This window comes from Sminthopsis crassicaudata, chromosome 3, assembly GCF_048593235.1.
Source record: "Sminthopsis crassicaudata isolate SCR6 chromosome 3, ASM4859323v1, whole genome shotgun sequence".
Taxonomy (NCBI): Eukaryota; Metazoa; Chordata; class Mammalia; order Dasyuromorphia; family Dasyuridae; genus Sminthopsis; species Sminthopsis crassicaudata.
In genome coordinates, this window is record NC_133619.1 from 634,996,841 (window position 1) to 635,020,565 (window position 23,725).

Sequence of the window (23,725 nt, forward strand, 5' to 3'; positions counted from 1 at the left end):
CTCTGGAAATGCCTCTATTCGAGCTACAGCCATGTATGGGAAAGAGAAGTGGGTCCTGGGGCTTCCTTCTCTCCCCGGGCCTCAGTTTCCCCCCCTGACACTCTAGATTTAACAAGCCGGGAATCCTGCCGGTCCCTCTCCCGGCGGTTGTCGAGGGCCTCCTGACTCGGGCCTGGCCTTCCGGAGGTTGCGGCAGAGAGGGATTTGCAAGATGGGGCCGGGCCATTCCTGGGGTGGTGGGGGGGAGGTAGGTGCGCTGGAGGAGGGTCGGGCTGTCTGGCTGGGGGAGGGGCTTGGGGCGAGCGGGGCCCGGGGCGGGGCTCAGCCCCCTTTATCCCTGCGGCTCCAGCCCCGGACAGCTCCAAGCTCTCGTTTGCACCTTGGCGCGCTCGGAGCCTCGAACGCCCGGGCCATGGCGCTCGGGATCTGCCGCGCGGTTCTCATCACCGGCTGCAGTCGCGGCATCGGCCTGGGCCTGGTGCGGGGGCTGCTGGCTCGGAGCCCCGCTCCGGACCTGGTCATCGCCACCTGCCGTAACCCGGACCAAGCGCAGGTAGGAGGCCGGGACCCCGGGGGCCCTTCCCGGGGGCGGGGAAGCAGAGGCTGCGCGCAGGGGCCGCTGCCGGAGGAGCTGCAGCAAGACGGATGCAGGGCAGACTCGGGATGGACTTCCCCTCCTCGGGATGGCTCCTTCCGTCCCTGCCCCGGACAGGTCCTGGCGAGAGCCTCGGGAGCTCCCTTTCTCCCGCTCGCTCGCTCGGTTCCACTTCGCAGTTTCCCCGAGCACCTCCTGGGCGCGCAGCACTTTGGGCGTCGGGCATACAAAGGCAAAGCCACATAGCCGCGAGCAGCCTAGTTGGGCCGGGTACCGGGGCGGCTGGTGTGGGGACCAGCGGGCGGGAGGCCTTCTGGCAGAAACCAAGGCAAGTGAGGAATATGGGGGTGGGGAGGGAGAGTCCTCTTAGCTCCCCTTTCTCTCCCTCTCCTCCTTCCTAAATCCGATCTCCTTCCCTCCCAGCCCCGCCTCCACAGCCCTTCCTCACCTGTCCCCCAGCAGCCTCTCCCCCATCCCCGGGCTGTGGGATAGGAGTTCCCGCTCCATCTCGCAGGCCTGGCTGTCCCGGGTACTGGCGGTGTCCTCGAGCCTGTGTTTTAGAACACACAGCTAACTGCACCCCGTGGCCCTGGACCGACTGACAATCCCCCCCACTCCCCAATTCTTTTTTTTTTTTTTTTTTAATTAAAGCTTTTTAATGACAAAATTTGCACGCGTAAATTTTCAACATTGGCTCTTGCAAAACTTTGTGTTCCAAATTTTCCCCTCCTTCCCCCCTACCCCCTCTCCTAGATGGCAGGTAAAATCCCTCCCCCAATTATTAATTTTTTTTCTTTTCTGAGGCAATTGGGATTAAGTGACTCGCCCAGGGTCACACAGCTAGGAAGTATTAAGTGTCTGAGGCTACATTTGAACTCAGCTCCTCCCGACTTCAGGCTGGTGCTCTATCCACTCTCTACCTAGCTGCTCCTCCCCAAATTCTTAAGACATTTAAGGGTCTGGGGTAGGCTGCGGGAAAGAGTAACAAAGGTTGAGAAGCTTGATGAGGGTGGGTGGGAAAAGGGGACAGGGACCAGGAAAGGCGCACAAAAGTCTCTGCAGGTGTCCAGTCCTTCTGCGGGGGGTCCCTACTCAGTGACTTCCGAAGCATCTAGTTTCACGTCAAGTCAACGTTTCCTTCAGCATTTCCACACTGAGGTTATCCATTTGACGGATAATTGTTTAGTGGAGGGGGAGATACCCACGTCCCCGCCCCCACCTCACACCTCCTTCCCTTCCAGATCAGCAGAGGAAATCCCGGAAAGAGAAACAGGCAGGGTGTCCCAAAAGTCTTAGGGCCACTGAGCTCCGATTCTGTTAAAATTATTAAAAGTTCAAAGGAGCACCAAGACTTTTGGAGTACACGGTCTTTGCATAATAGAGGTATGTTAATATTTCTGTGATCTTGGGCAAGTCACTTAGCTGCTTTGTTGCCTCAGTTTCTTCAACTGTAAAACGAGGGGATTAGAGTCGATGTAAGGTCCCTTTCAGCTCTTTATCTACGAATTTATGAGCAGCAGAGGTCTGAGGCAGTGGCGTGGAGGGGGAGAAGAAAGGGGTACAGGGGGGAGAAAAAGGGGGTGCAGGGGAGGCAGGGAAAGGAGTTCTGGTCACTCAAAGGATTCTTTTAGCCATTAATGTCTTTTAGACAGCAGGGTCACTCCTTAGTGCAGAGGACCTAGTGGTTGGTAGCTGGATGGGCTGTGTTAGGAATCGAGCAAAAGCTTGGGATAGGATATAATATCATATCTTATAAACATTATATATTAATATAACAGAATATAATGTATTATATAAACATATAACAGAATATCATATCACATAATATAACAACATATTATATTATAACAGAATATATTATAACAGGATATCATATTATATAACATAACATTATATTATTTTATAACAGAATATATCATAACAGGATATCATATTATATAACATAACATTATATTATTTTATAACAGAATATATCATAACAGATATCATATTATATAACATAACATTATATTATTTTATAACAGAATATATCATAACAGGATATCATATTATATAACATAACATTATATTATATTATGACAGAATATCACATCATATAAATACATAAATCAGCAGTTTGCATCTTCTCCCTTGTCAAAGCCAACATCTCTTAAGTGTGGGCTATTCAAGTCATCCTTTGGATCTGTGAGTCACTGGCTGGCTACTCAGGCCCCTGCACCCTTGTTCTTGGGAGAGCTGCCCCTCCTCCGCTGCCCTCTCCCTGCACCCCTCCCCCCCTAACCTTTAGGTGCTGCTGTGTTCTTCTTCATCCTGCAGAGGGAGACAAAGACCAGGTTGAGAATTTTTAAATCTTACCGTTAATTATCTAGGAGATCTTGGGCAAGTCACTTAACTGATTTGTTGCTTCAGTTTCTTCATCTGTAAAATGAGGGAATTGAAGTAGATGAGCTCTAAGGTCCCTTCCAACTCTCTCTCTATGGACCTATGAGCAGCAAAGGCCTGAGGCAGTGGGGAGAGGGGATCAGCATCTATTCTCACTTAAAGGATTCTTTTAACCATTAATAGGCTTTATTCTACTCTGGGGATCTGGGAGGGAAAGAGACAAAGGGAAAGATGAAGGATCAAGGAAAAGGGAGAAGAATAAAGAGGAGAAAAAATAACTAGGGAGGAAGAGGGGGGAAGTGGTAGTAGGTAAGCCATGAGAAGAGGAGAGAGAGTTGGGGGAGAACAGGAAAATATAAGGGAGATACAGGACAGTCACCAGCAAGGTCCATAGGGGGGCAAATAGGGTTAGGGAATAAATGAAGAAGGAGGAGTGCAAAAGAGCCAGGGGATGGATGAGTAGAGTGCTGGACTTAGTGTTGGAGAACAAGGATTCTACCTCCAACCTTCATTAATTGTGTGATCCTAATAAAGAAATAGCCTCAGTTTCCTCATCTATAAAGTAGAAATAATATCATCTCCCTCCCAGAGTTGTGTAGATAAAATGAGGTAATAGGTAAAATCATTTTGTAAGTCTTATAGTGCTCTAGACATATTAATTATTTTTAATTTTTCTTAACTTCTTAAGCATTATCCACTTCCAGGCTGTTTCTTACTCAACAATAATCTAAACCTAGAGGTCTTGCCCTGGGGGAGGGAAAGTGTTTGGTGTAATGAAAAGATCACAGGACTGGAAACTTGGAAAACCTGGGCTCTGGTCCAAGTTACATCCATAGTAGCTGCTGATCATGTCCAGAAAAAACAGCAGAGAGGCAGAAGGCATCCAGGATTTGGGCGATTTAGGAACCACAGTCTCAGGTTCACCTAGATAAGCACAAATCTTTCTATTGTAATGTGTTTTGGCAAGTCACCATAGCCACTGGGGGTGGGGTGCACTGGGAATTCCTCAACCCCAAGATCCTAAGATTCTTCTCACCTTGGTTCTTTTGACTGGAGTTCAATAAATCAGGAGGCAGGGCTGGTAGATTAAAAAAAAAAAAGTGTTAATCACCACCAGCTGGTGGGCTGCTGCCATGTGAATAGCCATGGCCCCAAATAAAGATCCATCCATATTAGGGTTTTATACAACCAATTAGCTGCATTCCATGGCAAAATAGAAATAAGAAGAATGCACTAATTTTGGAAACTAAGGAGTTGCCAAAGATAAGATTTGTTCTGGTGGGATATTTTAATCTTATCAGAGGAGCAGCTGGCTGGTGAATTGGATAGAGTCCTGGTCCTGAGGACCTGAGTTCAAATTTGACCTCAGATATTTCCTCGTTGGGTGACCCTGATTGTCACTTCACCTCATTTGCTTCAGTTTCCTCATTTGTAAAATAAGATAAACCACTCTAGGATCTTTGCCAAGAAAATCCTAAATGGGCTCATGGAGAATTGAACACAACTGAAATGATTCAACAACAACCACAAAAATCATATCAGGATATAATATTCAGGCAAGAAATCTCTAAGGTAGTGAAGTCTCCTTCAGGATAGCATGTATTAGATTCATCCTGTTTGGTAAGAACATCCCGAATGAAGAGGTAAAATAGGCACTAGGAATGGGAAATAGAAATAGATTTGGGAGATCAATGGATTATAAAAGATATTGCATAAAAATAGTATAATAGAGATTCAGTTCATAACATGAAGAAATTGTGTCATAGACATCCATCACAAATTACAAAGCTTTGCTATTTATTATGTGAATAGCATGCAATTGACTGGGGGAATTATTAAGCAGGGAAGTTCCTTAGCTAATAATCCTCAAATCTGCCAGTGATATATATATACACATATATAATTATATATTATACATATATAATATATAAATATATATATATATATATATATATATATATGTAAACTAGTAACTAGTTTATGTTGGTAAAAGCCAGTGCAAACCTTATAGCAAACCTTATAATTTAACAACAAAACCATCGGGCCCATAGGACTAAGTAACCTGCAGCTCATCTAAAAGTTTCAATATTCATGAGGTGGGAGAGAGTATCTCATGATGGACTATTCCTGAAAAAGGAGTTAATAATTATCTTCGTCATAGTATATCTTTTATAGGGGAAATATAATCTCAGCAGTTTCACATTATAACTTGGAAAGTTTCAGGGGAGGAGGAAAAATAAAGATGGGAACAAGAATGTATATTGAGATGTTGAGACTGACTTAAAAGATAGTCTGGGAAACCTTGGTTCCCATCAAAGGTTGAAATACTAACAATAAAAAGCCAGATGAGCTCCAGCTTCTCATCATTCTATGTTTAACAAGACAATCTGGGAAATTCCCCAAAGGTTATTGTTTTAACTAGACAGTCTTGGGAAACCTAAGTTCCCAAGATGGGTGTTTTAGCATTTCCTGACAAGGGAGAGATTAAGCTGGTTTTAGAATTCACATCATGAGGGATTTGAATTACACAATACTGTTTTTTTGGCCTCTATAATTTCTTTTATTAGGGAGAAGATGTTTCTCCCAGACTCACGGTATACAGGTTTACCCGCTTCTTTCACATTCTCCCCATTTGATACTTCCTCAAATGTCTCATCAAATCCAGTGTACATGAAATGTAGGTTCAGAATAAAGCAAGGGAGTTGTTTGCACATCAAAATTGGAGGCCTGCTCTGAAGAGAGTTATGGAAGTGATGAAACAAACAAAATACATGAACAATCATACAAAATCCAGAACATTCTCTTCCCCCCCACATAATAGTATATTATTTTTCCAATTACATATAATGATAGTTTTCAACGTTCATTTTTGTAAGATTTTGAGTTCCAAATTTTTCTCCCTCTTTCCCTCCCTTCCCTCTCTCCTCCTCAAGACAACCAGAAATCTGATATAGGTTTTACATGTACAATCATTTTAAACATATTTCCACATTAGTCACGTTATTGAAAAAACAAATCAGAACAAGAGGAAAAACTATAAGAAAGAGAAAAAAGCTAAAATAATATGTTTTAATCCACATTCTGTTTCCATAGTTCTTTCTCTGGATGCAGAAGGCATTTTCCATCCCAAGCCTATTGGAATTGTCTTAGATCCCGGTATTGCTGAGAAGAACTAAGTCTATCATAGTCGATCATCATACAATCTTGCTGTTACTGAGTACAACATTTTCCTGGTTCTGCACACTTCACTCAGCATCAGTTTATGTTACTCTTTCCAGGATTTTCTGAAATCAGCCTGCTCATCATTTCTTATAAAACAATAATATTCATTATATTCACATACCATAACTTATTCAGCCACTCCCCAATGATGGATATCCACTCAATTTCTAATTCCTTTCCACAACAAAAAGCATTTTTTGCACATGTGGATCCTTTTCCCTCTTATATCATCTCTTTGAAATGCAGACCCAGTAGTAACATTACTGGATCAAAAGGTATACACAATTTTATAACCTTTTGTCCATAGTTCCAAATTGCTCTCCAGAATGTCTGGATCTGATCAGAATTCCACCAACAATGCATAGGTGTCCCAATTTTCCCACATCCCCTCCAACATTTATCATTATCTTTTCCTTTCATCCTAGTCAATCTGAGAGGTGTAGAGTGGTTTAATCTCAGAGTTGCTTTTGTATTTCTCTAATCAATAATGATTTAGAGCATTTTTTCATATAACTATGAATGACTTTAATTTCTTCATCTGAAAATTATCTGTTTATATCCTTTGACCAATTATCTATTTGGGAATGACGTATATTCTTATAAATTTGACTCAGTTCTGTATATATTTTAGAAATGAGATCTGACTATAAAATTCTCCCTCCCCCCCCCCCCCCAGTTTTCTTCTTCCTTTCTAATCTTGGCTGCATTGGTTTTGTTTGTGCAAAAAACAATTAATTTTATGTAATCAAAATGATCTGTTTTGAATTTTATAATGTTCTCTTTTTCTTGTTTGGTCATAAATTCCTTCCTTCTCCAAAGATCTGGCAGGAAGATTCTTGTGCTGTTCTAATTTGCTTATAATATCATCCTTTCTGTCTAAATCATGAACCCATTTCGACCTTATCATGTTATAGATGTTAGTCTATGCCTAGCTTCTGCCATACTCTTTTCCAGTTTTCCTAGCAATTTTTGTCAAATAGTGAGTTTTTATCCCAGAAGCTGGAGTCCTTTGGTCTATCAAATGGTAGTTCACTATAGACTTATTATTATGTCTTGTGTACCTAACCTACCCCCCTGATCCACCACTCTTTCTTAGCCAGTACCAAAAGGTTCTGATGACTGCTGCCTTATAATACAGTTTTAGGTCTGGTAGGGTTATTCCTTCTTCTTTTGTATTTTTTTTTTCATTAATTCATTTGATATTCTTGACCTTTTGTTCTTTCAAATGAACTTTGTTATTTTTTCTAGCTCTATACATTTTTGGCAGTTTGGTACGGCACTGAATAAGTAGACTGATTTAGGTGGAATTGTCATTTTTATTATTACAGAACATTCTCTTGAAGACTAAAGAGCAATCAAGTGTACTGCAATAAACTAAGAAGGAATTTTAAGAGGCGCTTCAACAAAACCTCTTAGCAAGAACGGAAGATTATAATAATTTCCTAAACTCAGTTTTTTGGGATCATTGTTTTGAACAGTAATAACTATTTAGCAAAATTATCTACACATAAGGGGAGGGCATAGACCTCAAGAACAGCAACATTAGGTGATACATGATTACCATAATATTACAAGGAACTGGAATGTGTAGGACCTGGCTTCAAACGTCTAGTTTTTATCTTAAGTCCGGCTCCTAAGTCTTAACTTTTCAAAAGAGTTAGGACACTTGAAAAAACAATGGACAATAAACATTATAATATTATTAAGATACACAAAGGAAAGAGGAAGGAGTCTTAATGTCCCATCCAGACAATAGGCAACTTGTTTCAACATCCTGGGTTTAATTGTCTACTTCATGAAGTTATCTGCTTCAGGAAACATTTTCCCTTGGATATTCTGTGTAAAAAGGAATCTGCCCCAGACTGTTGTCCATAATTTGTCCATTTGGCCTGCATACTTTGAAATGGAATTCCCCTCCCAGCCTTGTTTCTAGGGCAGTCAGTAGTCATGCCTTGCTACTTGTGGAGGTTCCCTAGGGAATACTCCTCAAACCTGCTAGTGATAAGATGGTATAATTTATTCTGGGAGCATTTTATAGAAGGTGCCCAATCCTTTGGTTTCTTTTTTAGGAAGAAATTTCTTTAAGCCTCAGTTTCCTCATCTGAAAAATGGAAGAGGAGTTGGACTCAATGACCTCTAGGGTCCTTCTATTTCAAATGGGGTCCCAGAGAGTCAAATGTGACTAAAAAAAACCTCAAAATAGAAATTTATCTATATATATGTGCATATATATATATATATATATATATATATATATATATATATATATATATATACATATAGGTAGATAGATAGATTTCTAGATAGTTTTGCAAAGCCTATTAAGGGTTTTCAGTAGCAGAGTGGAAATAGGAATGTATTTAGTTATTCACAGACCAGCAGGCATTGGGTTCCAGGAGAGTGGCCTGGGCAAGGAATCATACCTCGCTGACCCACTTCAGTAGTTTTAGAGCCTGAAAGTCTCATCTCTGTTTCTCTGGCCTAGGTTATTTTTTTCTGGGGAGAAGTTATTTTCCACTCACAGTCCATGGTTATAGCTACCTCCTCTGTAGATGAGATCCCCACCTAACTCTTCTGCTAATAGACCAAGACAGAGGAAGCTGCAACAAAGAAATGTCCAAAAGAAGAAGAGATGTTTCCACGGCTCATTTTTATAGCCCATGGAGAGAGGAGGCTGCTTTCACATGTCTGTATCCCAACCTCACCCAGCCCCTGACTCTCAATCCTTAATCATTTCAGGGCCAGGAAAACCAGAGTTCAAATATGGCTTCAACTGTGTGACCTTGGGGAAATAATTCATTCATTTATTTTGCTGAGGTATTGGGGTTAAGTGACTTGCTCAGGGTCATACAGCTAGACAGGCTTAAGTGTCTAAGGTCAGATTTGAACTCAGGTCCTCCTAACTTCTGGGTTGGTGCTCTATCTACTGCGTTACCTAGCAGCCCCTTGGGCAAATAATTTAACCCGTGCTTGTCATGGTTTTCTAAACTGTAAAATGTGGATAATAATAGCTCCTACCTCCCAGGACTGTTGTAAGGAGCAAATGAGATAATAGTAGTAAAATGTTCATCATGGGTCTTGGTGCTTAATAGATGCTTCTTTCCTCCTTCCATAGGAACTCCAGCAGCTGAAGGAGCAGCATCAGAGTCTCCGAGTCTTGCAGCTGGGTGAGTGCCTGGGTTGGGAACAGCCCCCCATGACTGAGCTCCTCGACCTGAGTTCCAATAAATGACCGCAGGCCCTCTCAGCCCAGAGCCCAGCGTCGGCCTTCCTTTATGAATCCTGTCTGCTTTCCTACAATTTTGCTGCTTGCGTATGTCTCCCTGTGCTGTCATCCAGAGCATGGATTCTCTGAGTTCCCCTGCCTGGCTTCAGGTCTCACATCCTGGCCCTTTTAATCTCCACTGCCTGGATTTCTCCAGCTCCCCAACAGTTTCTTTTGGTCGACTGCTCTGTTGTTCAGTGACCAACTCCTTCCCCTGAGCTGTTCCTCCATCCTTCTTCCTCTGATCCCCCTCTCTACCCTAGATATTGTATGTGAAGACAGCATCAGGAAGGTGGTTCGGGAAACGGAGGCCCTGGTCGGGGAGAAGGGCCTCAACTGCCTCATCAACAATGCGGGCATCAACAGGATCGCCACCCTGGACAGCGTCACGGCCCAGGACATGCTGACCATCTATGAGACCAACACAGTGGCCCAGCTCATGGTCAGCAAGGTGAGGAAGGCCGACCCCCAGAGGCTGGCAGAGCAGAGCCCTTCTGATACCAACCCCCCCAAACCTGACAGAGAGCTAAACAGGCACCCCGCCCTTCATTTACTCACTCAATTAGCATTTGTTAAGCAAATGTGCCAGACACTGACTGGGGTTATAAACCTAAAGGGAACCCATGCCCTGCCTTCCAAAAGCTTATATTCCTGGGGGGTATGGTGGGAAGGAGGGCAACAGATCACTAGATAAATAAATACAAAATATACACAAATGGGATTCTGGGGAAGGCGGTACCAATAATTGGGGCAATTGAGAAAGGCCTCATTGAGGTGATGGTCCTTGAATTGAACATCAAAGTAAGAGACATAGGTAGATGAGGGATGGAATTCTAGGCATGGCATCAGCCCATACAAAGGCTCAGAGGTGGGAAATGGAACACTTGTGTGAGAAACACAAAGTACCTGGGAAAAAGTAAGGTTCAATAAATCCAAAAATTGGCCAGATCCACATTGTAGACAACTTTTTTTTTTTTTGAGGCTGGGGTTAAGTGACTTGCCCAGGGTCACACAGCTAGGAAGTGTTAAGTGTCTGAGACCAGATTTGAACTCGGGTCCTCCTGAATTCAAGGCTGGTGCTCTATCCACTGCGCCACCTAGCTGCCCCTGTGGACAACTTTCAATACTGATCAGGAGTTCTCACTCCATCCTAGAGGCACTTAGGAAGTGGGAGAAACTCAAGGGAGAGTAATTTGCTTCATCTGTGTGCCTCAATTTCCTCAACTGCAAAATGGGGGTAATAATAGCCCCTTTATTCCAGGATGATTATGAGGATCAAGTGAGGTAATATTTGTAAAGTACTTACAGTGGGTGCTTAATAAGTGCTTGTTCCTTTCCTTCCTACAGCCTTTAGTTAAGGGATCAGTGTGGTATACTCATTAGAGCCACTGACTTTAGAATAGTCTTTAGAATAAATTACTCTAAATCTTAGATTAAGTTTCTTTTTAGGAAGAAATTTCTCTAAGCCTCAGTTTCCTTATCTGAAAAATGGAAGAGCAGTTGGACTCAATGACATCTAGGATCCTTCTAGTTCAAAATCTCTGTATGCTCTCTAACAAATGACTTTTGTCATTTGGCTGTTGTTCAGACATTTTTCAGTCATGCCTGGCTTTTTATGAGCCCATTTGAGGTTTTCTTGGCAGAGATAGTGGAATGGTTGGCCAATTCCATTTCCAGCCCATTTTACAGATGAGGAGATTGTAGCAAACAGGGTTAAGTGACTTGCCCAGGGTCACACTGCCAGTAAATGTATCAGATTGGATTGGAACTCTGGTACTCCTGACTCCAGACTCAGTGCTCTCTACCCACTGTACTGCCTAGCTGCCCTTGTGACCTCCAAGACCATGGTTCAAATCCTTCCTCAGACACTTATTTGCATGGCTCTGGGTTAATCCATCATTAGATCATGGATCATGTAGAATGAAAATTCTTAACTCCAAGTCCGTGGATAAATTTCAGACAATTCATGAACTAGATGAGGAGAAATTACCAACTAATTTTCACAAACTCTGAATTTATTTTTTAATGTACTTAAAAATCTGTTTCTGAGAAACATTCCATACTAACTGCCCAAAGAACCCAGGGCGCCCCAAATGGGTAAGTCTGAACCCCATCCCAGCTCCTCCATTTTGCAGATGACGAAATGGAAAGGGAGGGTCAGTGATCCACTTGAGGTCACATAAACCATCAGTGACCAGGATTTGAACTCAGAGTCTCCCAGGATTGCTGTGAGATCATATTAATAAAGTGAATTATAAACCTCCAAGAACCATTAACGTGCTCCCTGCTCTTATTAATTGAATCTATGATCATGTGGTACTTTCCACTGAGCTGGGCTATCAGTCTGGACTTCTGTTGGAGGATGGAGCTGCATCTGAGCATGAACTCATGGGAGAGTTCAAGCGATCTTGAGAGATTGTTGAATCCGATTCTCCAGGCTTTAGTTTAAAGTTCAAGGGTACATGGCCACTGTGGAATAAAAAGCAGATTTTAAACTCAGATCCCCTCAGGAAGACCTGAGTTCAAATGTGGCCTCAGATACTTCCTAGCTATATGAGCCTGGGCAAGTCCCTTCGCCCTGTCTGCCTCAGTTTCCTCATCTGTAAAATGAGCTGGAAAAGGAAATGACCAACCACTAGTTACGTGAGCCTGGGCAAGTCACTTTACCTTGTCTGCCTCAGTTTCCTCATCTGTAAAATGAGATGGAGAAGGAAATAGAAGTCACTCGATATCTTTGCCAAGAAAACTCCAAATGGGGACATGAATCAGAAATGACTGAACGGAAACAGCAGGTGTTCAACCAGGTCTCGAATGTCCCCTTCTCTCCCTCTTCCCCCTCGCCTCCCCTTCTGCTCCCCAAGGCATTTCTCCCCCTCTTGAGGAAAGCTGCATGCCAGGATGCCATCATGGGCATTCACCGGGCAGCGATCATCAACGTGTCATCCCGAAGTGCCTCGATGCAGCTCTTCTTTCAGAACAAGAAGTCTGAGGAAGTGTACCCCTACCGGATAGCCAAGGTAAGAGGGCTGGATGACCCAGGGGTGTGGCAGGGACCCCGGGAGTTCAGGAACCAAGGGCTCGGATCCCGAAGCTAGGCTGGTGTGCCTCCCACCCCATAGAGGAATCTTTTCAGGGTCTGGCCCGAAGCCTTGCTGCGAGCTGCCCCTCACAGCTGGGATGCTCTTCCTCCTCATCTCTTCCTCTTACAGTCCCTAGCTCCCTTTGATGCCCACTTTCTCACCCCCCAGGAAACGCTTCCTCTTAAGACAACTTTGTACACACTTTGCATTTACTTACTTGTCCACCTGTTGTATCTCTCCTGGAGAGTGTAAATGCTGGAGGACAAGGACTCCTGGTGATTAGCTGGAGTTAGGAAACCCTACATTCAAATCCCCACTTCCTCCATTTACTGTGTCAAAGGCCGTAGGTTCAAATCTCTGTAACTTACTACCTCACTGACCACCTTTTGAGCCTCAGTCTACCCCTCTATAAATAAGACAAATAAATCTCCATTCATCCAGCTCCCTTTGCTGTGAGACTCAAATGAGATCAGTGCTTTTTAAATCTTAAATCACCATGTCAATTAAGAGGGTCCTGGACTTAGAGCTAGAAGGAAAGAAGCATGCATTTATGAAGCACCTACTATGTGCGAGGGATTGTGCTAAGTAATTTACAAATATTATCACTTGATTCTCACAACAGTCTTAGGAGGTAGCTGCTATTATTAAGCCCATTTTATAATTGAGGAAACTAAGGCAGAAGCAGTTTGCTCAAAGTGACACAGCTAGGAAGTGTCTGAGACTAGACTTGAACTCAGATCTTCCTGCTGAATATCTGTAACTCTCTCTCTCTCCAGACGGCCCTCAATATGATCACCTGCTGCTTAGCAGCTGACCTGATGTCAGATGGGATCCTCTGCATCTCCCTGGAGCCGGGCTGGGTCAAGACGGACATGGGGGGAAGCAAGGTGAGCGGCCACATCTCACGTGCATCCGGTTTAGGCAGGAAGAACTTAGTCTTACCATTTCTCCTCATCAGAGACCCAGGGTTTCTGCCAGCCAGTGTCACTAATTGCCCGGTCAAAAGATCTGTGCTTTTGGAGTTTGCTTTGTTAGGCTCAGCAGAGAGGTCTGGAAATTCCATGGAGAATGTAGCATGCCCAGTGGTCCTGCTCCTGGCAGTCTCACCTCCCGGCCTCCACTGTGGGAACCTCTACTTTCTGCATATGGCCTGGTCCTGTCTCTTTGTCTCTACCTAATGTGTTCGCTGCTGCTGGGTGCTGAGTGTGAGATGGAAAGAGATGGAGAAGGCAAGAAGCATAGAAACTTAAAGAGCTATTACTCCCCTCTGGGAAGATAACTTAGGTCGCTTATCTACTATTGACTGGCTAGGGGGATGAGGATGGGAACTTAGGGAGCAGGAAGCTGAGGGTAAAAGGAGCAGAAAAAATGGAAGGTGAGAAGAGCAGACATTTGACCTTAGTCCTGCCATTGTTAAATGCTTTGAACGAAGGCACAAATCCTATCCCTGTCACACCTACAGGTTGTGACGTAAGATCATAGATCCTAAGTGGGGAGTTGGAAAGTCCCACAAAGACTATCTTGAGTCAAACTCTACTTTTTTATACTGATGGGGAAAGTGAGGTTATAAAAGGGAAGTGATCTTCCCAAGATGATGAACCTGAGAGTTTTAGTTTATGGATTGGAGGAAGGACTCTGGTTCCAAAAATAACTTAATAAGCTAGAAGAATGGGTCAAGTCTAACAAGGTCCTATTTTGTAGAGATACTTGTACTTAAGTTAGAAAAAAAAATCTGCTAATACAAGATAAAGAGACCAGACAACAGTTCATATGAAAAAGAATGAGGGAGGAAGGGAGAGATCCCAGACAGTGCCCCAGAAAACTCTAGGATTGTGAGCTGCAGAACAATTATTGATCTGAATTGGTAAATCAAGAGTTAACTTTTTCACGTCTTGGAGCTCTGAGTAAAGGGTGGGACCTCTTCCCAGAACTATATTTTAAAATGCATTGAATTAAATATAGAGGAGTACAAAGGAAGCCAATTATATTAAATTGACATTTTTGAAGGTTTTTTTTTTTTTTTAATATTTATGGACTCTAGGTTCTTCCTGTGGAGCTCCTGACTCTGAGGAAGTCCCAGGTCTGGGCGCACACTCACAGATTCAATATAAGTCACAGCACAATATGGTGCCCAAGGAAACTGATGGGATTTTAAAAATTATTATTTTATTATAGCTTTTTGTTTACAAGATATATGCATGGGTAATTTTTCAGCATCGACAATTGCAAACCTTTTGTTCCAACTTTTCCCCTCCTTCCCCCCACTCCTTTCCCCAGATGGCAGATTGACCAATACATGTTAAATATGTATACATGTCCATACAGTTATTTTGCTGCACAAAAAGAATCGGACTTTGAAGTAGTGTACAATTAGCCTGAGAAGGAAGTAAGAAATGCAAGTAGACAAAAACAGAGGGATTGGAAATGCTATGTAGTGGTTCACACTCATTTCCCAGAGTTCTTTCGCTGGGTGTAGCTGGTTCAGTTCATTACTGCTCTATTGGAATTGATTTGGTTCATCTCATTGTTGGAGAGGGCCACTTCCATCAGAATTCATCCTCATACAATATTGTTGTTGAAGTATATAATGATCTCCTGGTTCTGCTCATTTCACGCAGCATCAGTTCATGTAAGTCTCTCCGGGTCTCTCTGGAATCCTCCTGCTGATTGTTACAGAAGAAACTGATGGGATTTTAAGAGAGGCAGGGGAGGAGAGTTCCTGTATCCTCTGTCCTGCTCAAACCACATCCAAAATCTGGTGGCCAATTTTGGGGACCGTATTTTAATGAGACCACTGACAAGCTTGCTCCGTGAACGGCTTCCTCTGATTTCTCATTAGACATCACGTTGCCATGGAGGTGACTCCAAGGTCTCCAATTTTCCATTGGTGCATCAAAAGCTCCAGTGGGTCTCACCTGGCTAGAAATCTTTGAGCTCAGTCCCTGTGACAGATGGTGGCTGCTGTCTGAGCACCGGTCTGGCTAAGTGGGGAGAAACTCATCATCTTATGTATAGACTGGTTGCTGGGTGTGGCCATAGCAACTCTTGGGCCTAAGGAAAATGAAAAAAGTCGCTTCATCCTGTGTGATTTCCCTCCTCTGTAGGCACAAACTTGAAACCAAGGGGACAGAGAGATTCATGTATAAATCTTCAACTACTGGGGTTCTGCACATAATGCCTTTGTTCAACAACCAACAAGAAGATGAACTTTTATTGTTCCATCATGTCTGACTTTACATGACCCCATTTGGAGTTTTCTTGGCAGAACTGGCCTGGTTTGCCATTTCCTCCAAATCTGGCCTCAGACACTTATTAGCTGTGTGATCCTGGGCAAGCCACTTAGCCCTGATTGTTTCTACACAAACCCCCCCAAAAAACAAAAAACAAACCCTCACAGCATGTACGTGAAGTTCCAAATGGATACATACATTCCTGCCATGTAAAAGACTAAACTGCATAGACCAACGAGGGGAGCAGGGAAGAAATTACCTGAAGGGCCTTTGGGTTTGTCTCATCAGTTCAAGGCCCAGTAGCTAGGTTCTACCTCTCCCCGCCATATTGTCAACCCCCCATTTACATTTTACATGGACATCTGTAAAGGGCTAGAACTGAGCAGATGCACTTGGATAATGGAGGACGTGAGGCTAATTACCAATTGGACAATTCTCTATTAACATGTTTGGAGGATGAACCTATTCAACTCTTTGCTGTCTCTATTGGTGGGTGTGGACAAAGGAGGGGAAGTGGTATCAGTAGTTGGAGTAGGAGGTCATTCTCCTGGTGGTGGAGAGAGAAAAAGGAGGAGTGGAGATTCCTAGATCTAATCCCCTGACCAAGACCAAGAGTAAAGACTTTTGCTTATCCTGATTCTAAGATATCCAGGGTCACAACAGACATCCTTTCATAGGAAGACTTTTACTTCACAGATATAGCAAAAAGAAACATGCAAATGTACATTTCTCCCAGTACTCAGAGGCATTCTCTCTCATTCTACCCTCATCTTGGGGAAGAAGGGGGCTCTTAACTTAGCTCAGCTCCTACATATAGTTGACCGCCCAGTTCAGTCCCAGATGAGACATGACCATCCACTGAGTTCTCATGTCTGCCTTTGCTGACCTGGGTCCAGCAGGGCACTTATTTTTTTTTTTTTTTTCCTGAGGTGATTGGGGTTAAGTGACTTGCCCAGGGTCACACAACTAGGAAGTAAGTGTCTGAGACCAGGTTTGGACTCAGGTCCTCCTGATTTCAAGGCTGGTGCTCCATCCATTGTACTACTCAGCTGCCCCCAGCAGGGCACTTTCAAAGGTCACTCGTTGCTCCTGGGGCCAAGATCATGGGGCATACTGGGTTGGCCTCAAAATCCATCAATATTCAAGCCTTTGGGGATTTCTTCCCCTCTGGAGATCATGGAGCTCTAAAAAAAAGTGGGTCTCTGTCCCATTTGGACCCCTTCATTTGTTCTTTCCCCTTGCAGGTGAAAGGAGTGGAGTCTGACCCTGTGAGTTTTGAAAGGTCAGGAGAACCATAAGAATAATGAACCTGTCCTTTCCATATAATCAGAATTTCAAAGAACCACAGAGAGCTGAGGGGGCAGAGGACGAGTGCTGGATTTAAGCTTGAGAAGAGCAGTTAAAATCTTCATCAGGCAATAGTTAGCGGGGCAACGTCAGTTTTCTCATCTGTAAACTGAGGATAATCGCAGCACCATCCCCCCAGGATTATTGTGAGGGTCGAATGAGATACCATGTAAAGTACTTTGCAAACTTTAAAGTGCCATGTAAACTTATTGTTATTAGTTATCCTTTTAAATTATTATTCATGAGTACAAGTAAGTGGTCGAGTATGACCACCAATAATTTGTGTCCAGACTGGTAGGGCCCATCCGGGAAATGGACGAGCCGGTCAGTGAGAATGAGGGGATGCAACATGGAATCCCCAAGGGCTGCCCTGCTATCCTGGAGACTTTAAAAAGAGGAGGAAGGAGGGGCCCAAGGATGGACAGACTGGTTGAGAAGCAGAGTTTTCACCTTCTTGGAGACTTTTGGTGGTAAAGACTTTATGGGCCTTGGTGACCCTGCAATAATTATGCTCTGATGAGCGCTGACTCAGACCGTGGGTTTGCATAATTCCGCCCAACCTGTGTTATTTCCCAGAACCTCCCCTGGGGTTTTAAATGGACCAGGCTCCATCTTGGTGGCTTCTCCTCAGTCATTTTTTCTTTGATGACGGGTCCTGACTCTGGGTTTTTCCTGGTTACACCAGAAGTTGGTGCTTCTTGCTTCCACCCAGAGATTCCCTTTGACCATCAGAATGAGGCTTACGGCTACATAAAAGGCCCAACTTTGTGAGTTCGAGTCTGGCCTCAGACACTGACGACTGTGTATCCTGAGCAAGTCACTCAATGTTTGCCTCGGTTTCCTCATCTGTAAAATGGGCTGGGGAAAAATGGCAAACCGCTCGAGTACCCCCAGAAAACCCTAAATGGGACGGGAAGAGTTGGATCTGACTGAACAATACGACGTTTCTGTCTCTTTCCAGGCCCCCCTTCAACTAAAGGAGACCATCCCCGGGATTCTCAACGTCTTGGCCAATCTCAGGGAGAAGGACCATGGGGCCTTCCTGGACTGGAAAGGAGAGGTGCTGCCCTGGTAGTGCGGGCAGGGGCCCCAGCACTCCCTCCCTCAGCCCCCGAATCCCGCAATGCCGGACCCTGCATTCCCGGGAGGACCTTCCGGGCCGACTCCGTCCTTAGCTCCCTCACCTGCTGACCCTCACCCGGACCCTAGTTCCCCCCTCACCCTCTGGCTTTAGGGTATGAGAGACCCTGATTAAAAAAAGGAACCGCGGCGTTGCTTTCTCCGGTCAAGTCTGAGTTCTGAGTCAGCTCTTTCCATCGTGCAGGCCCAGGCAGCCTCCCGAGTCCTACAAAGCCCGGGAGTCACGAATCCTGCCTTGGAAGCTTTACTGTTTATGAGGTTCCCTAAGCGCTCTCACTCTCAGTTTCCTCATCTGCAAAATGGGGCTAATGTCGGGCTGCTTGGCAGAGCTGTGGGGAAACATGGGAAGGCCCAAATAGTCCCTGGAAGGGGGTGGGGTTTGGTTCCGCACTTCTAGAACCTTCAGTTCTAGATTTCCCTAAGAGTCGGGGCCCTCCCGGAGGCTTGCTGAATTTGGGCCGGGCCTGCCCCCAGGACCGAGGTGGCTAAGCTGTGCCCTCAGCCAAAAGCAATCGCTAGCAGCGATCATGATCGCTCCCTCCCCCACGTTCCAACAATGGGGGTGGGGGGGGTTGTCTCGCTGAGAGGAGGGGAGCCCGAGGCACCCACAGAAGGAGGCGGTGGGACCGGGACGGTGGGCCGAGGCTTTCTCCTCTGGGGGGGAGGGGCTCCTCGCATGGAGGGCTTTGGGCCGAGCCTCTAGAGAGCAGCTAATCCCTCCCATGGGTGAGGGCGCAGTCCGGACGGGCTCCGGCGCCCCCTGGGGAGCAGGGTGACCCGCTGGGTCCTTGCAGCCTGACCCCGAGGCTCCGCTCCGGATTGGGTCCGGGCCCGGCCCGGCCTGAGCCACCCGTCTGGCCCTGATCACGGTCTGAACCCGGGCTGTGACCCCCGCCCCGAAAAGCCGGCTGCCATCTGAACTTGACCTTCCACCCTGGCCCCAGGCTGACCCGGTGCCCTGACCTCTGACCCTGTGCTCACAGGCAGAGTTCTGACCCTGCCACTCTCCCCCAGACCAGCCTTGACCTCAGCCCCCGACACAGCCTTAGCCACGCCCCCAGACCCAGCGGTAACCGGAAGCCCGGCTGAGACCCTGGCCCCGGACTGACAGGACTCAGAACTGACCTCACCGTCCCACTGACCCTGACCCCGGCCATTACCCGAGCGCAGCCTGGCCCCTGACCCCAGGCATCCCTGCGCTCCGAGCAGATGGCCGGGGCCGCGGAGGGGAGCTGTGGCCCTCACGTGCGGGGAGCCCTGGTCAGCGCGTGCGCAGCTCGGACCGCCCCAAGGGCTACGCATGGTGCTTGTCCAGGCCCAGCCAGCAGAGGGCGCTGCGCCACCAGTGCGACTCCCCGGAACCTTGGCGCCGCGGAACTTTTGGGCCGCAGTTTCGGGCGGACCAGTTTCGCCGAACAACCCGGAAATTCCTTTGGAAGAGGCGGCAAGATGGTCAGTTTGGGAGAGTTTCCAGCGGTTTGAGCCCGCCGTGACTGTTGGGGAGCGGGAGGGGTGTCACAGCCCCGAAGCAGGGGCTGGAGGTGGGAGGGGCGGGCGCCCTGCGGCGGGGGAGGGGGTGGAGGCGGGGCGGTGGAGCTTGGAGGAGTCCCTCCCTTCCTCCTTCCCCTTCTCCCGCTTGTCTCAGCCTGCCCGGACTGGGGGGGAGGGGCAGAATAAAGAGGGTGAGGGTCCCCCGGCCCGCATCCGGGCCGTGTACCCCTCCCCCAGTGGGGGTCCGCGCCGGGAAGACGCTAGAAGATCCGGGTTGTGGACCCCGGCCTCCTGTTGTGGGGGAGGGGCGGGAAGGAACGGGGTGGGCCGCACTGGAGGCCCTGGGGGAGCAGATCCTCGTTACCCACGTTATTGTTACCGTTGTTACTAATTGCCCGCGTGGGAGCCTGGGGGCGGGCTGATTCAGGCCTTGCCTGGGAGGGCTGCCCGCATTTCCCCAGCCCCTTCCTAGCTCTTGGTCCGTGGGAAGAGGGCGCCGGGATCATCCCCATTTTACAGATGAGGAAACTGAGGTTTGCCCAAGGTCACCCAGCTAGGAGGCGTCTGAGGTCGGATTTGAACTCGGGGCTAAAGAGGCTGCTCCTGTTGCTCACAGAATGTGCTAGAAGAGCTAAAAGTGTTAGCAGAGCAGGGAAACTTGGCCTTGACCTAATGACCCCCACAGCCATGGGGCGGGTGGTCTGTGAGAAGCAGGGACAGCTGACCCCTGGGAATGGGCCCCTCAGGAGGGGAAGCCCTTGGGGAGGGGGCTGGAGGGGGCCCGCGTCCTTTCAGCTAAAAGTCTCCCTCTTGTGGCCGGTTCAACTTCTGGAACCTTCATTATCCAGAGAAGCCACTTCTGGGAGGTGGAGTCCAGGCCCTGCTGTGGGCCCACCGAGCCCAGCTCCGGTCCGGTGTGTGGGGCCTTTGGGGGCATTAGTGGGCCTGGCTGCAAGGCCGAGGAGGGAACGAGTCCTGGGCGAGATTCGAACCCAGGCCCTGCGCCCCACCCCCCACCCTGGGACTCCGGCCTCCTGTCGGTGAGGAGCTGCCTCCCCGAGCGCCGTCCACGCTGTCAGGCTCTGGGGTCCCAGAGAGCTTTGGGGTCAGGCTCCCGGCCGTGACCCCTCGGTTGGCCTTGTTTTGCAGCCCTCCAGAGCCTCATCCTAGAAGTGCACACCCAACACCATGTTTCTGGCACGAGTGACCTCTCAGCTCACGAGGGCCGTGTCCCGGGCAGGTAAGGGGTCTTGGGGGGGGGTCCGGGGGCCCCGGGAGAATGGCATCGTGGGAAAGCCCAGATGGCCTTTGGGGGAGGGAGGCGGGACAGGGCTGCTGTGGCCGGCCTCGGGACTCTGCTTGTGCGGCCCGAAGGCTTGGGACGGATCCGTCCTTGGGCCACATTGTCAGCTGACCCGGCCGCGGGCCCCATCCTGTGCGGCTCGGCCGGCCTCGCCCGCCATCTCACGGCTCTCCTTCCCCGCAGGCCCGTGTCTGTCGAGGGTGGGCCCCGCGGGGCCCCCTCGAGTCTTTGGGGCCAGGTGCTGCTTTTACAGCACCTGGCCGGCGGGCAGGAACGGGCCCGCCCCCCAGCCCCAGGGACGGCGGGATCCAGAGCTGGAGGAGATGCTGGTCCCCAGGAAGATGTCCATCAGCCCCCTGGAGAGTTGGCTCACGGCTCGGTACTTGCTCCCCAAGCCTGAGGTCGGCAGCCCCGGCCCCCGCCCCGGGACCGTGAATCTGACCTTGCTCTACGACTGCCCCCCGAGCGAGGCCCGGGGGGGCGAGGAGCTGGGCGAGGGAGGCCCCCGGAGGGCACCCAGGGTGCACTGCAAGAACGTGCTGAAGATCCGCCGCCGCAAAATGAACCACCACAAGTACCGCAAGCTGGTGAAGAAGACCCGGTTCTTGCGGCGGAAAATCCGAGAAGGGAGAAAGAGGCGGAAACAGGTGAGCAGGAGCGAGAGGTGCCCGGAGGGCCGAGCTTCTGTACAAGGAAGGGGTCCTCCCAGAGGGCCCCCTTCTGCCTCGCCACCCTGGCCCAGTGTCCCGGCCGACCACCACCACTGATGATGCTCCCTCGCTGGGGGCTGGGGTGGGCGTGGCGGGGATGTGCTGCAGCTGTGCCCTCGCTCACCCTTCTCTCCGCCCCTCACAGGTCAGGTTCGAGAAGGACCTGAAGCGTTTGTGGAAGAGAGCAGGCTTGAAGCAGGCCCCCGAGGGCTGGCAGACCCCCAAGATCTATGTGAAGAGCACCTGAGCCCTCCTGAGTGCTGTCTGCTGCAGCGTTTTAATAAATGTTATAGAAACGGCACCCTCCCATGTCCGCGCTGGCCCCCAACGCCCCGTCCTTCTTTCCTGCGACGAGGCGAGGTGGGTGGGCCAGGAACTGGGAGGAGACCCCAGGATTTGGGGAACCCAGCTGGGTGTCCCTCACTGAGGACGGGCAGGGGTCTTACAGAGAGGGGGGAGGGGCTGCAGCAGCAGGGTGACGACATTCAGCCCAGTGGGCTCATCAGCCTGGGGAGCTTCAGGTGTGGAAGCTCCCCTTAGAGTGTAGATTGCCCCTCACTGGTAACTGCCATAAGACCAGCGTTATGATCGCCATCAGGCACCCAGAGTCGGGAGCCAGGAGCGGCTTGGGGCCCTGTCTGGAGCCCTCGGAAGTTGGGCACTGTAGCACTGTCAAACTCGAGTAGAAGTGGGGGCCGCCACCCCACCCCTAAGGCTCTGAGGGCTGCGAGAGGCTTCATTTCCAATTCCAACATTATCTGTGCTTTACTGGATTTCTGTTTCCTGTTAAATATCTCCCAGTTACATTTGAATGTGGCTCAGCCCCCGCTCTGGGAGGTTGTGGGCCATGGGTCATTTTATGGGGAGCGAGGCCTCTTATTCCTAAGCTCCGATTGCTGAAAGGAGCTGTCTCTGCAGCTCTCCGTCCACTCTGGAGCCCAAAGGAATCTTCACTGGGAGCCTGTCCCCTGAGCCTCCTGGCTTCCCTTCGTGACCTTTCAGGAGGAATCCCACCGTGCCACTTTTGGACTCTTGTTTAAAGTTAGGAGTTTTTTCCCTTACATCAAATTAAAATTTTCCTCATATCTCCAAGTCTTTCCCAGGCCAAACTTTTTCATTTGCTTCAACTAAACCTGTGACCTCAACTCAGGGTCCTTTGTTGTCCTCTGGACACCTGGACTCATCTATGCCCTTAAATTCCAACAATCCTAATCATGAACCCTTTTTTCCCCTAATTTGTTTACTTATATTTTCCCAGTCACATTTAAAGCCAATTTTTTTTTGGGGGGGGGGGCTGGGGTTAAGTGACTTGCCCAGGGTCACACAGCTAGGAAGTGTTAAGTGTCTGAGACCAGATTTGAACTCAGGTCCTCCTGAATTCAGGGCTGGTGCTCTATGCACTGCGCCCCCTAGCTGTCCCTATATGATATATTCTAGACCATTGGTGATGGACTCCTAATTCCTAGGCCTGGATGGTTTTCTTCCAATGAAACGCAGAGCCGCCCTCTAAGCAGGATGCAGTCGTAGCCACAGCTAGACTCTGCTCTTCCCCAGGCTCCTCCTCGTCCTCGGCTTGTTTGGGAGACCTGATTGACCAGAAATACTGGTTTGATAAAAGGTTGCACCCCTTACCTCCAACTGAAGATTCTTGAACTTTATTCCCTAAACTCCAGGTCCTTTAAACCTGCTGTATCTAAGCATGAGTGGGAGTTCTGGGAATCAGAACGACTCCTCCTGAGTTCAAAGCCAGCTTCTGGCTCCTAGCAGTGTGACCCTGACAGAGTCACTTTACCTTGTTTTCCTCAGTTTCCGCATGTGTAAGATGGGCAGGAAAAGGAGGCTGTGTCACACTATCTCTGCCAGGAAGACCCCAAATGGGTCACAAGGCATCAGACGGAACGGAACAAACTAAAAATCAGCAGGAGTAGGTGCACAGGTGCCTCCTGCTGGTCACTGGTTC

At 47.9% G+C, this 23,725-nt stretch overlaps 2 protein-coding genes across 4 annotated transcripts; both read left to right on the forward strand.

Annotated features, from left to right (window-relative positions):
• The first annotated feature begins 360 nt into the window (after positions 1-360).
• Positions 361-18,410, forward strand: LOC141564285 (C-signal-like). Of its 2 annotated transcripts, XM_074306594.1 has the most exons (6): positions 362-553; positions 9,315-9,366; positions 9,728-9,915; positions 12,326-12,481; positions 13,321-13,431; positions 18,083-18,410. In XM_074306594.1, exons 1-6 carry the CDS (start codon positions 413-415, stop codon positions 18,194-18,196), a joined length of 762 nt encoding a protein of 253 aa, XP_074162695.1. In that variant the 5' UTR covers positions 362-412; the 3' UTR covers positions 18,197-18,410. The 2 variants fall into 2 exon arrangements, with proteins under 2 accessions (XP_074162696.1, XP_074162695.1); XM_074306595.1 differs by lacking the exon at positions 12,326-12,481 and having other exon boundaries at positions 361-553.
• A 1,161-nt stretch (positions 18,411-19,571) lies between these two features.
• On the forward strand, positions 19,572-22,066 carry AURKAIP1 (aurora kinase A interacting protein 1). 2 transcript variants are annotated; one of them, XM_074306597.1, is made up of 4 exons: positions 19,572-19,713; positions 20,902-20,992; positions 21,239-21,702; positions 21,911-22,066. In XM_074306597.1, the coding sequence occupies exons 2-4, from the start codon at positions 20,941-20,943 to the stop codon at positions 22,010-22,012; spliced, it is 618 nt and encodes a 205-aa protein (XP_074162698.1). In that variant the 5' UTR covers positions 19,572-19,713; positions 20,902-20,940; the 3' UTR covers positions 22,013-22,066. The 2 variants fall into 2 exon arrangements, with proteins under 2 accessions (XP_074162698.1, XP_074162697.1); XM_074306596.1 differs by having other exon boundaries at positions 19,684-19,802.
• The last annotated feature ends 1,659 nt before the right edge of the window (positions 22,067-23,725 follow it).

Excerpts from the sequence above, each read along its gene's own strand:
- LOC141564285 (XM_074306594.1), top strand. The coding sequence starts at position 413 with ATGGCGCTCGGGATCTGCCGCGCGGTTCTCATCACCGGCTGCAGTCGC. Across the intron at positions 9,916-12,325 it reads CCCAGCTCATGGTCAGCAAG|GCATTTCTCCCCCTCTTGAG; the intron begins GTGAGGAAGGCC and ends CTGCTCCCCAAG. Across the intron at positions 13,432-18,082 it reads CGGACATGGGGGGAAGCAAG|GCCCCCCTTCAACTAAAGGA; the intron begins GTGAGCGGCCAC and ends GTCTCTTTCCAG.
- AURKAIP1 (XM_074306597.1), top strand. The coding sequence starts at position 20,941 with ATGTTTCTGGCACGAGTGACCTCTCAGCTCACGAGGGCCGTGTCCCGG. Across the intron at positions 20,993-21,238 it reads GAGGGCCGTGTCCCGGGCAG|GCCCGTGTCTGTCGAGGGTG; the intron begins GTAAGGGGTCTT and ends CCTTCCCCGCAG. Across the intron at positions 21,703-21,910 it reads GGAGAAAGAGGCGGAAACAG|GTCAGGTTCGAGAAGGACCT; the intron begins GTGAGCAGGAGC and ends CGCCCCTCACAG.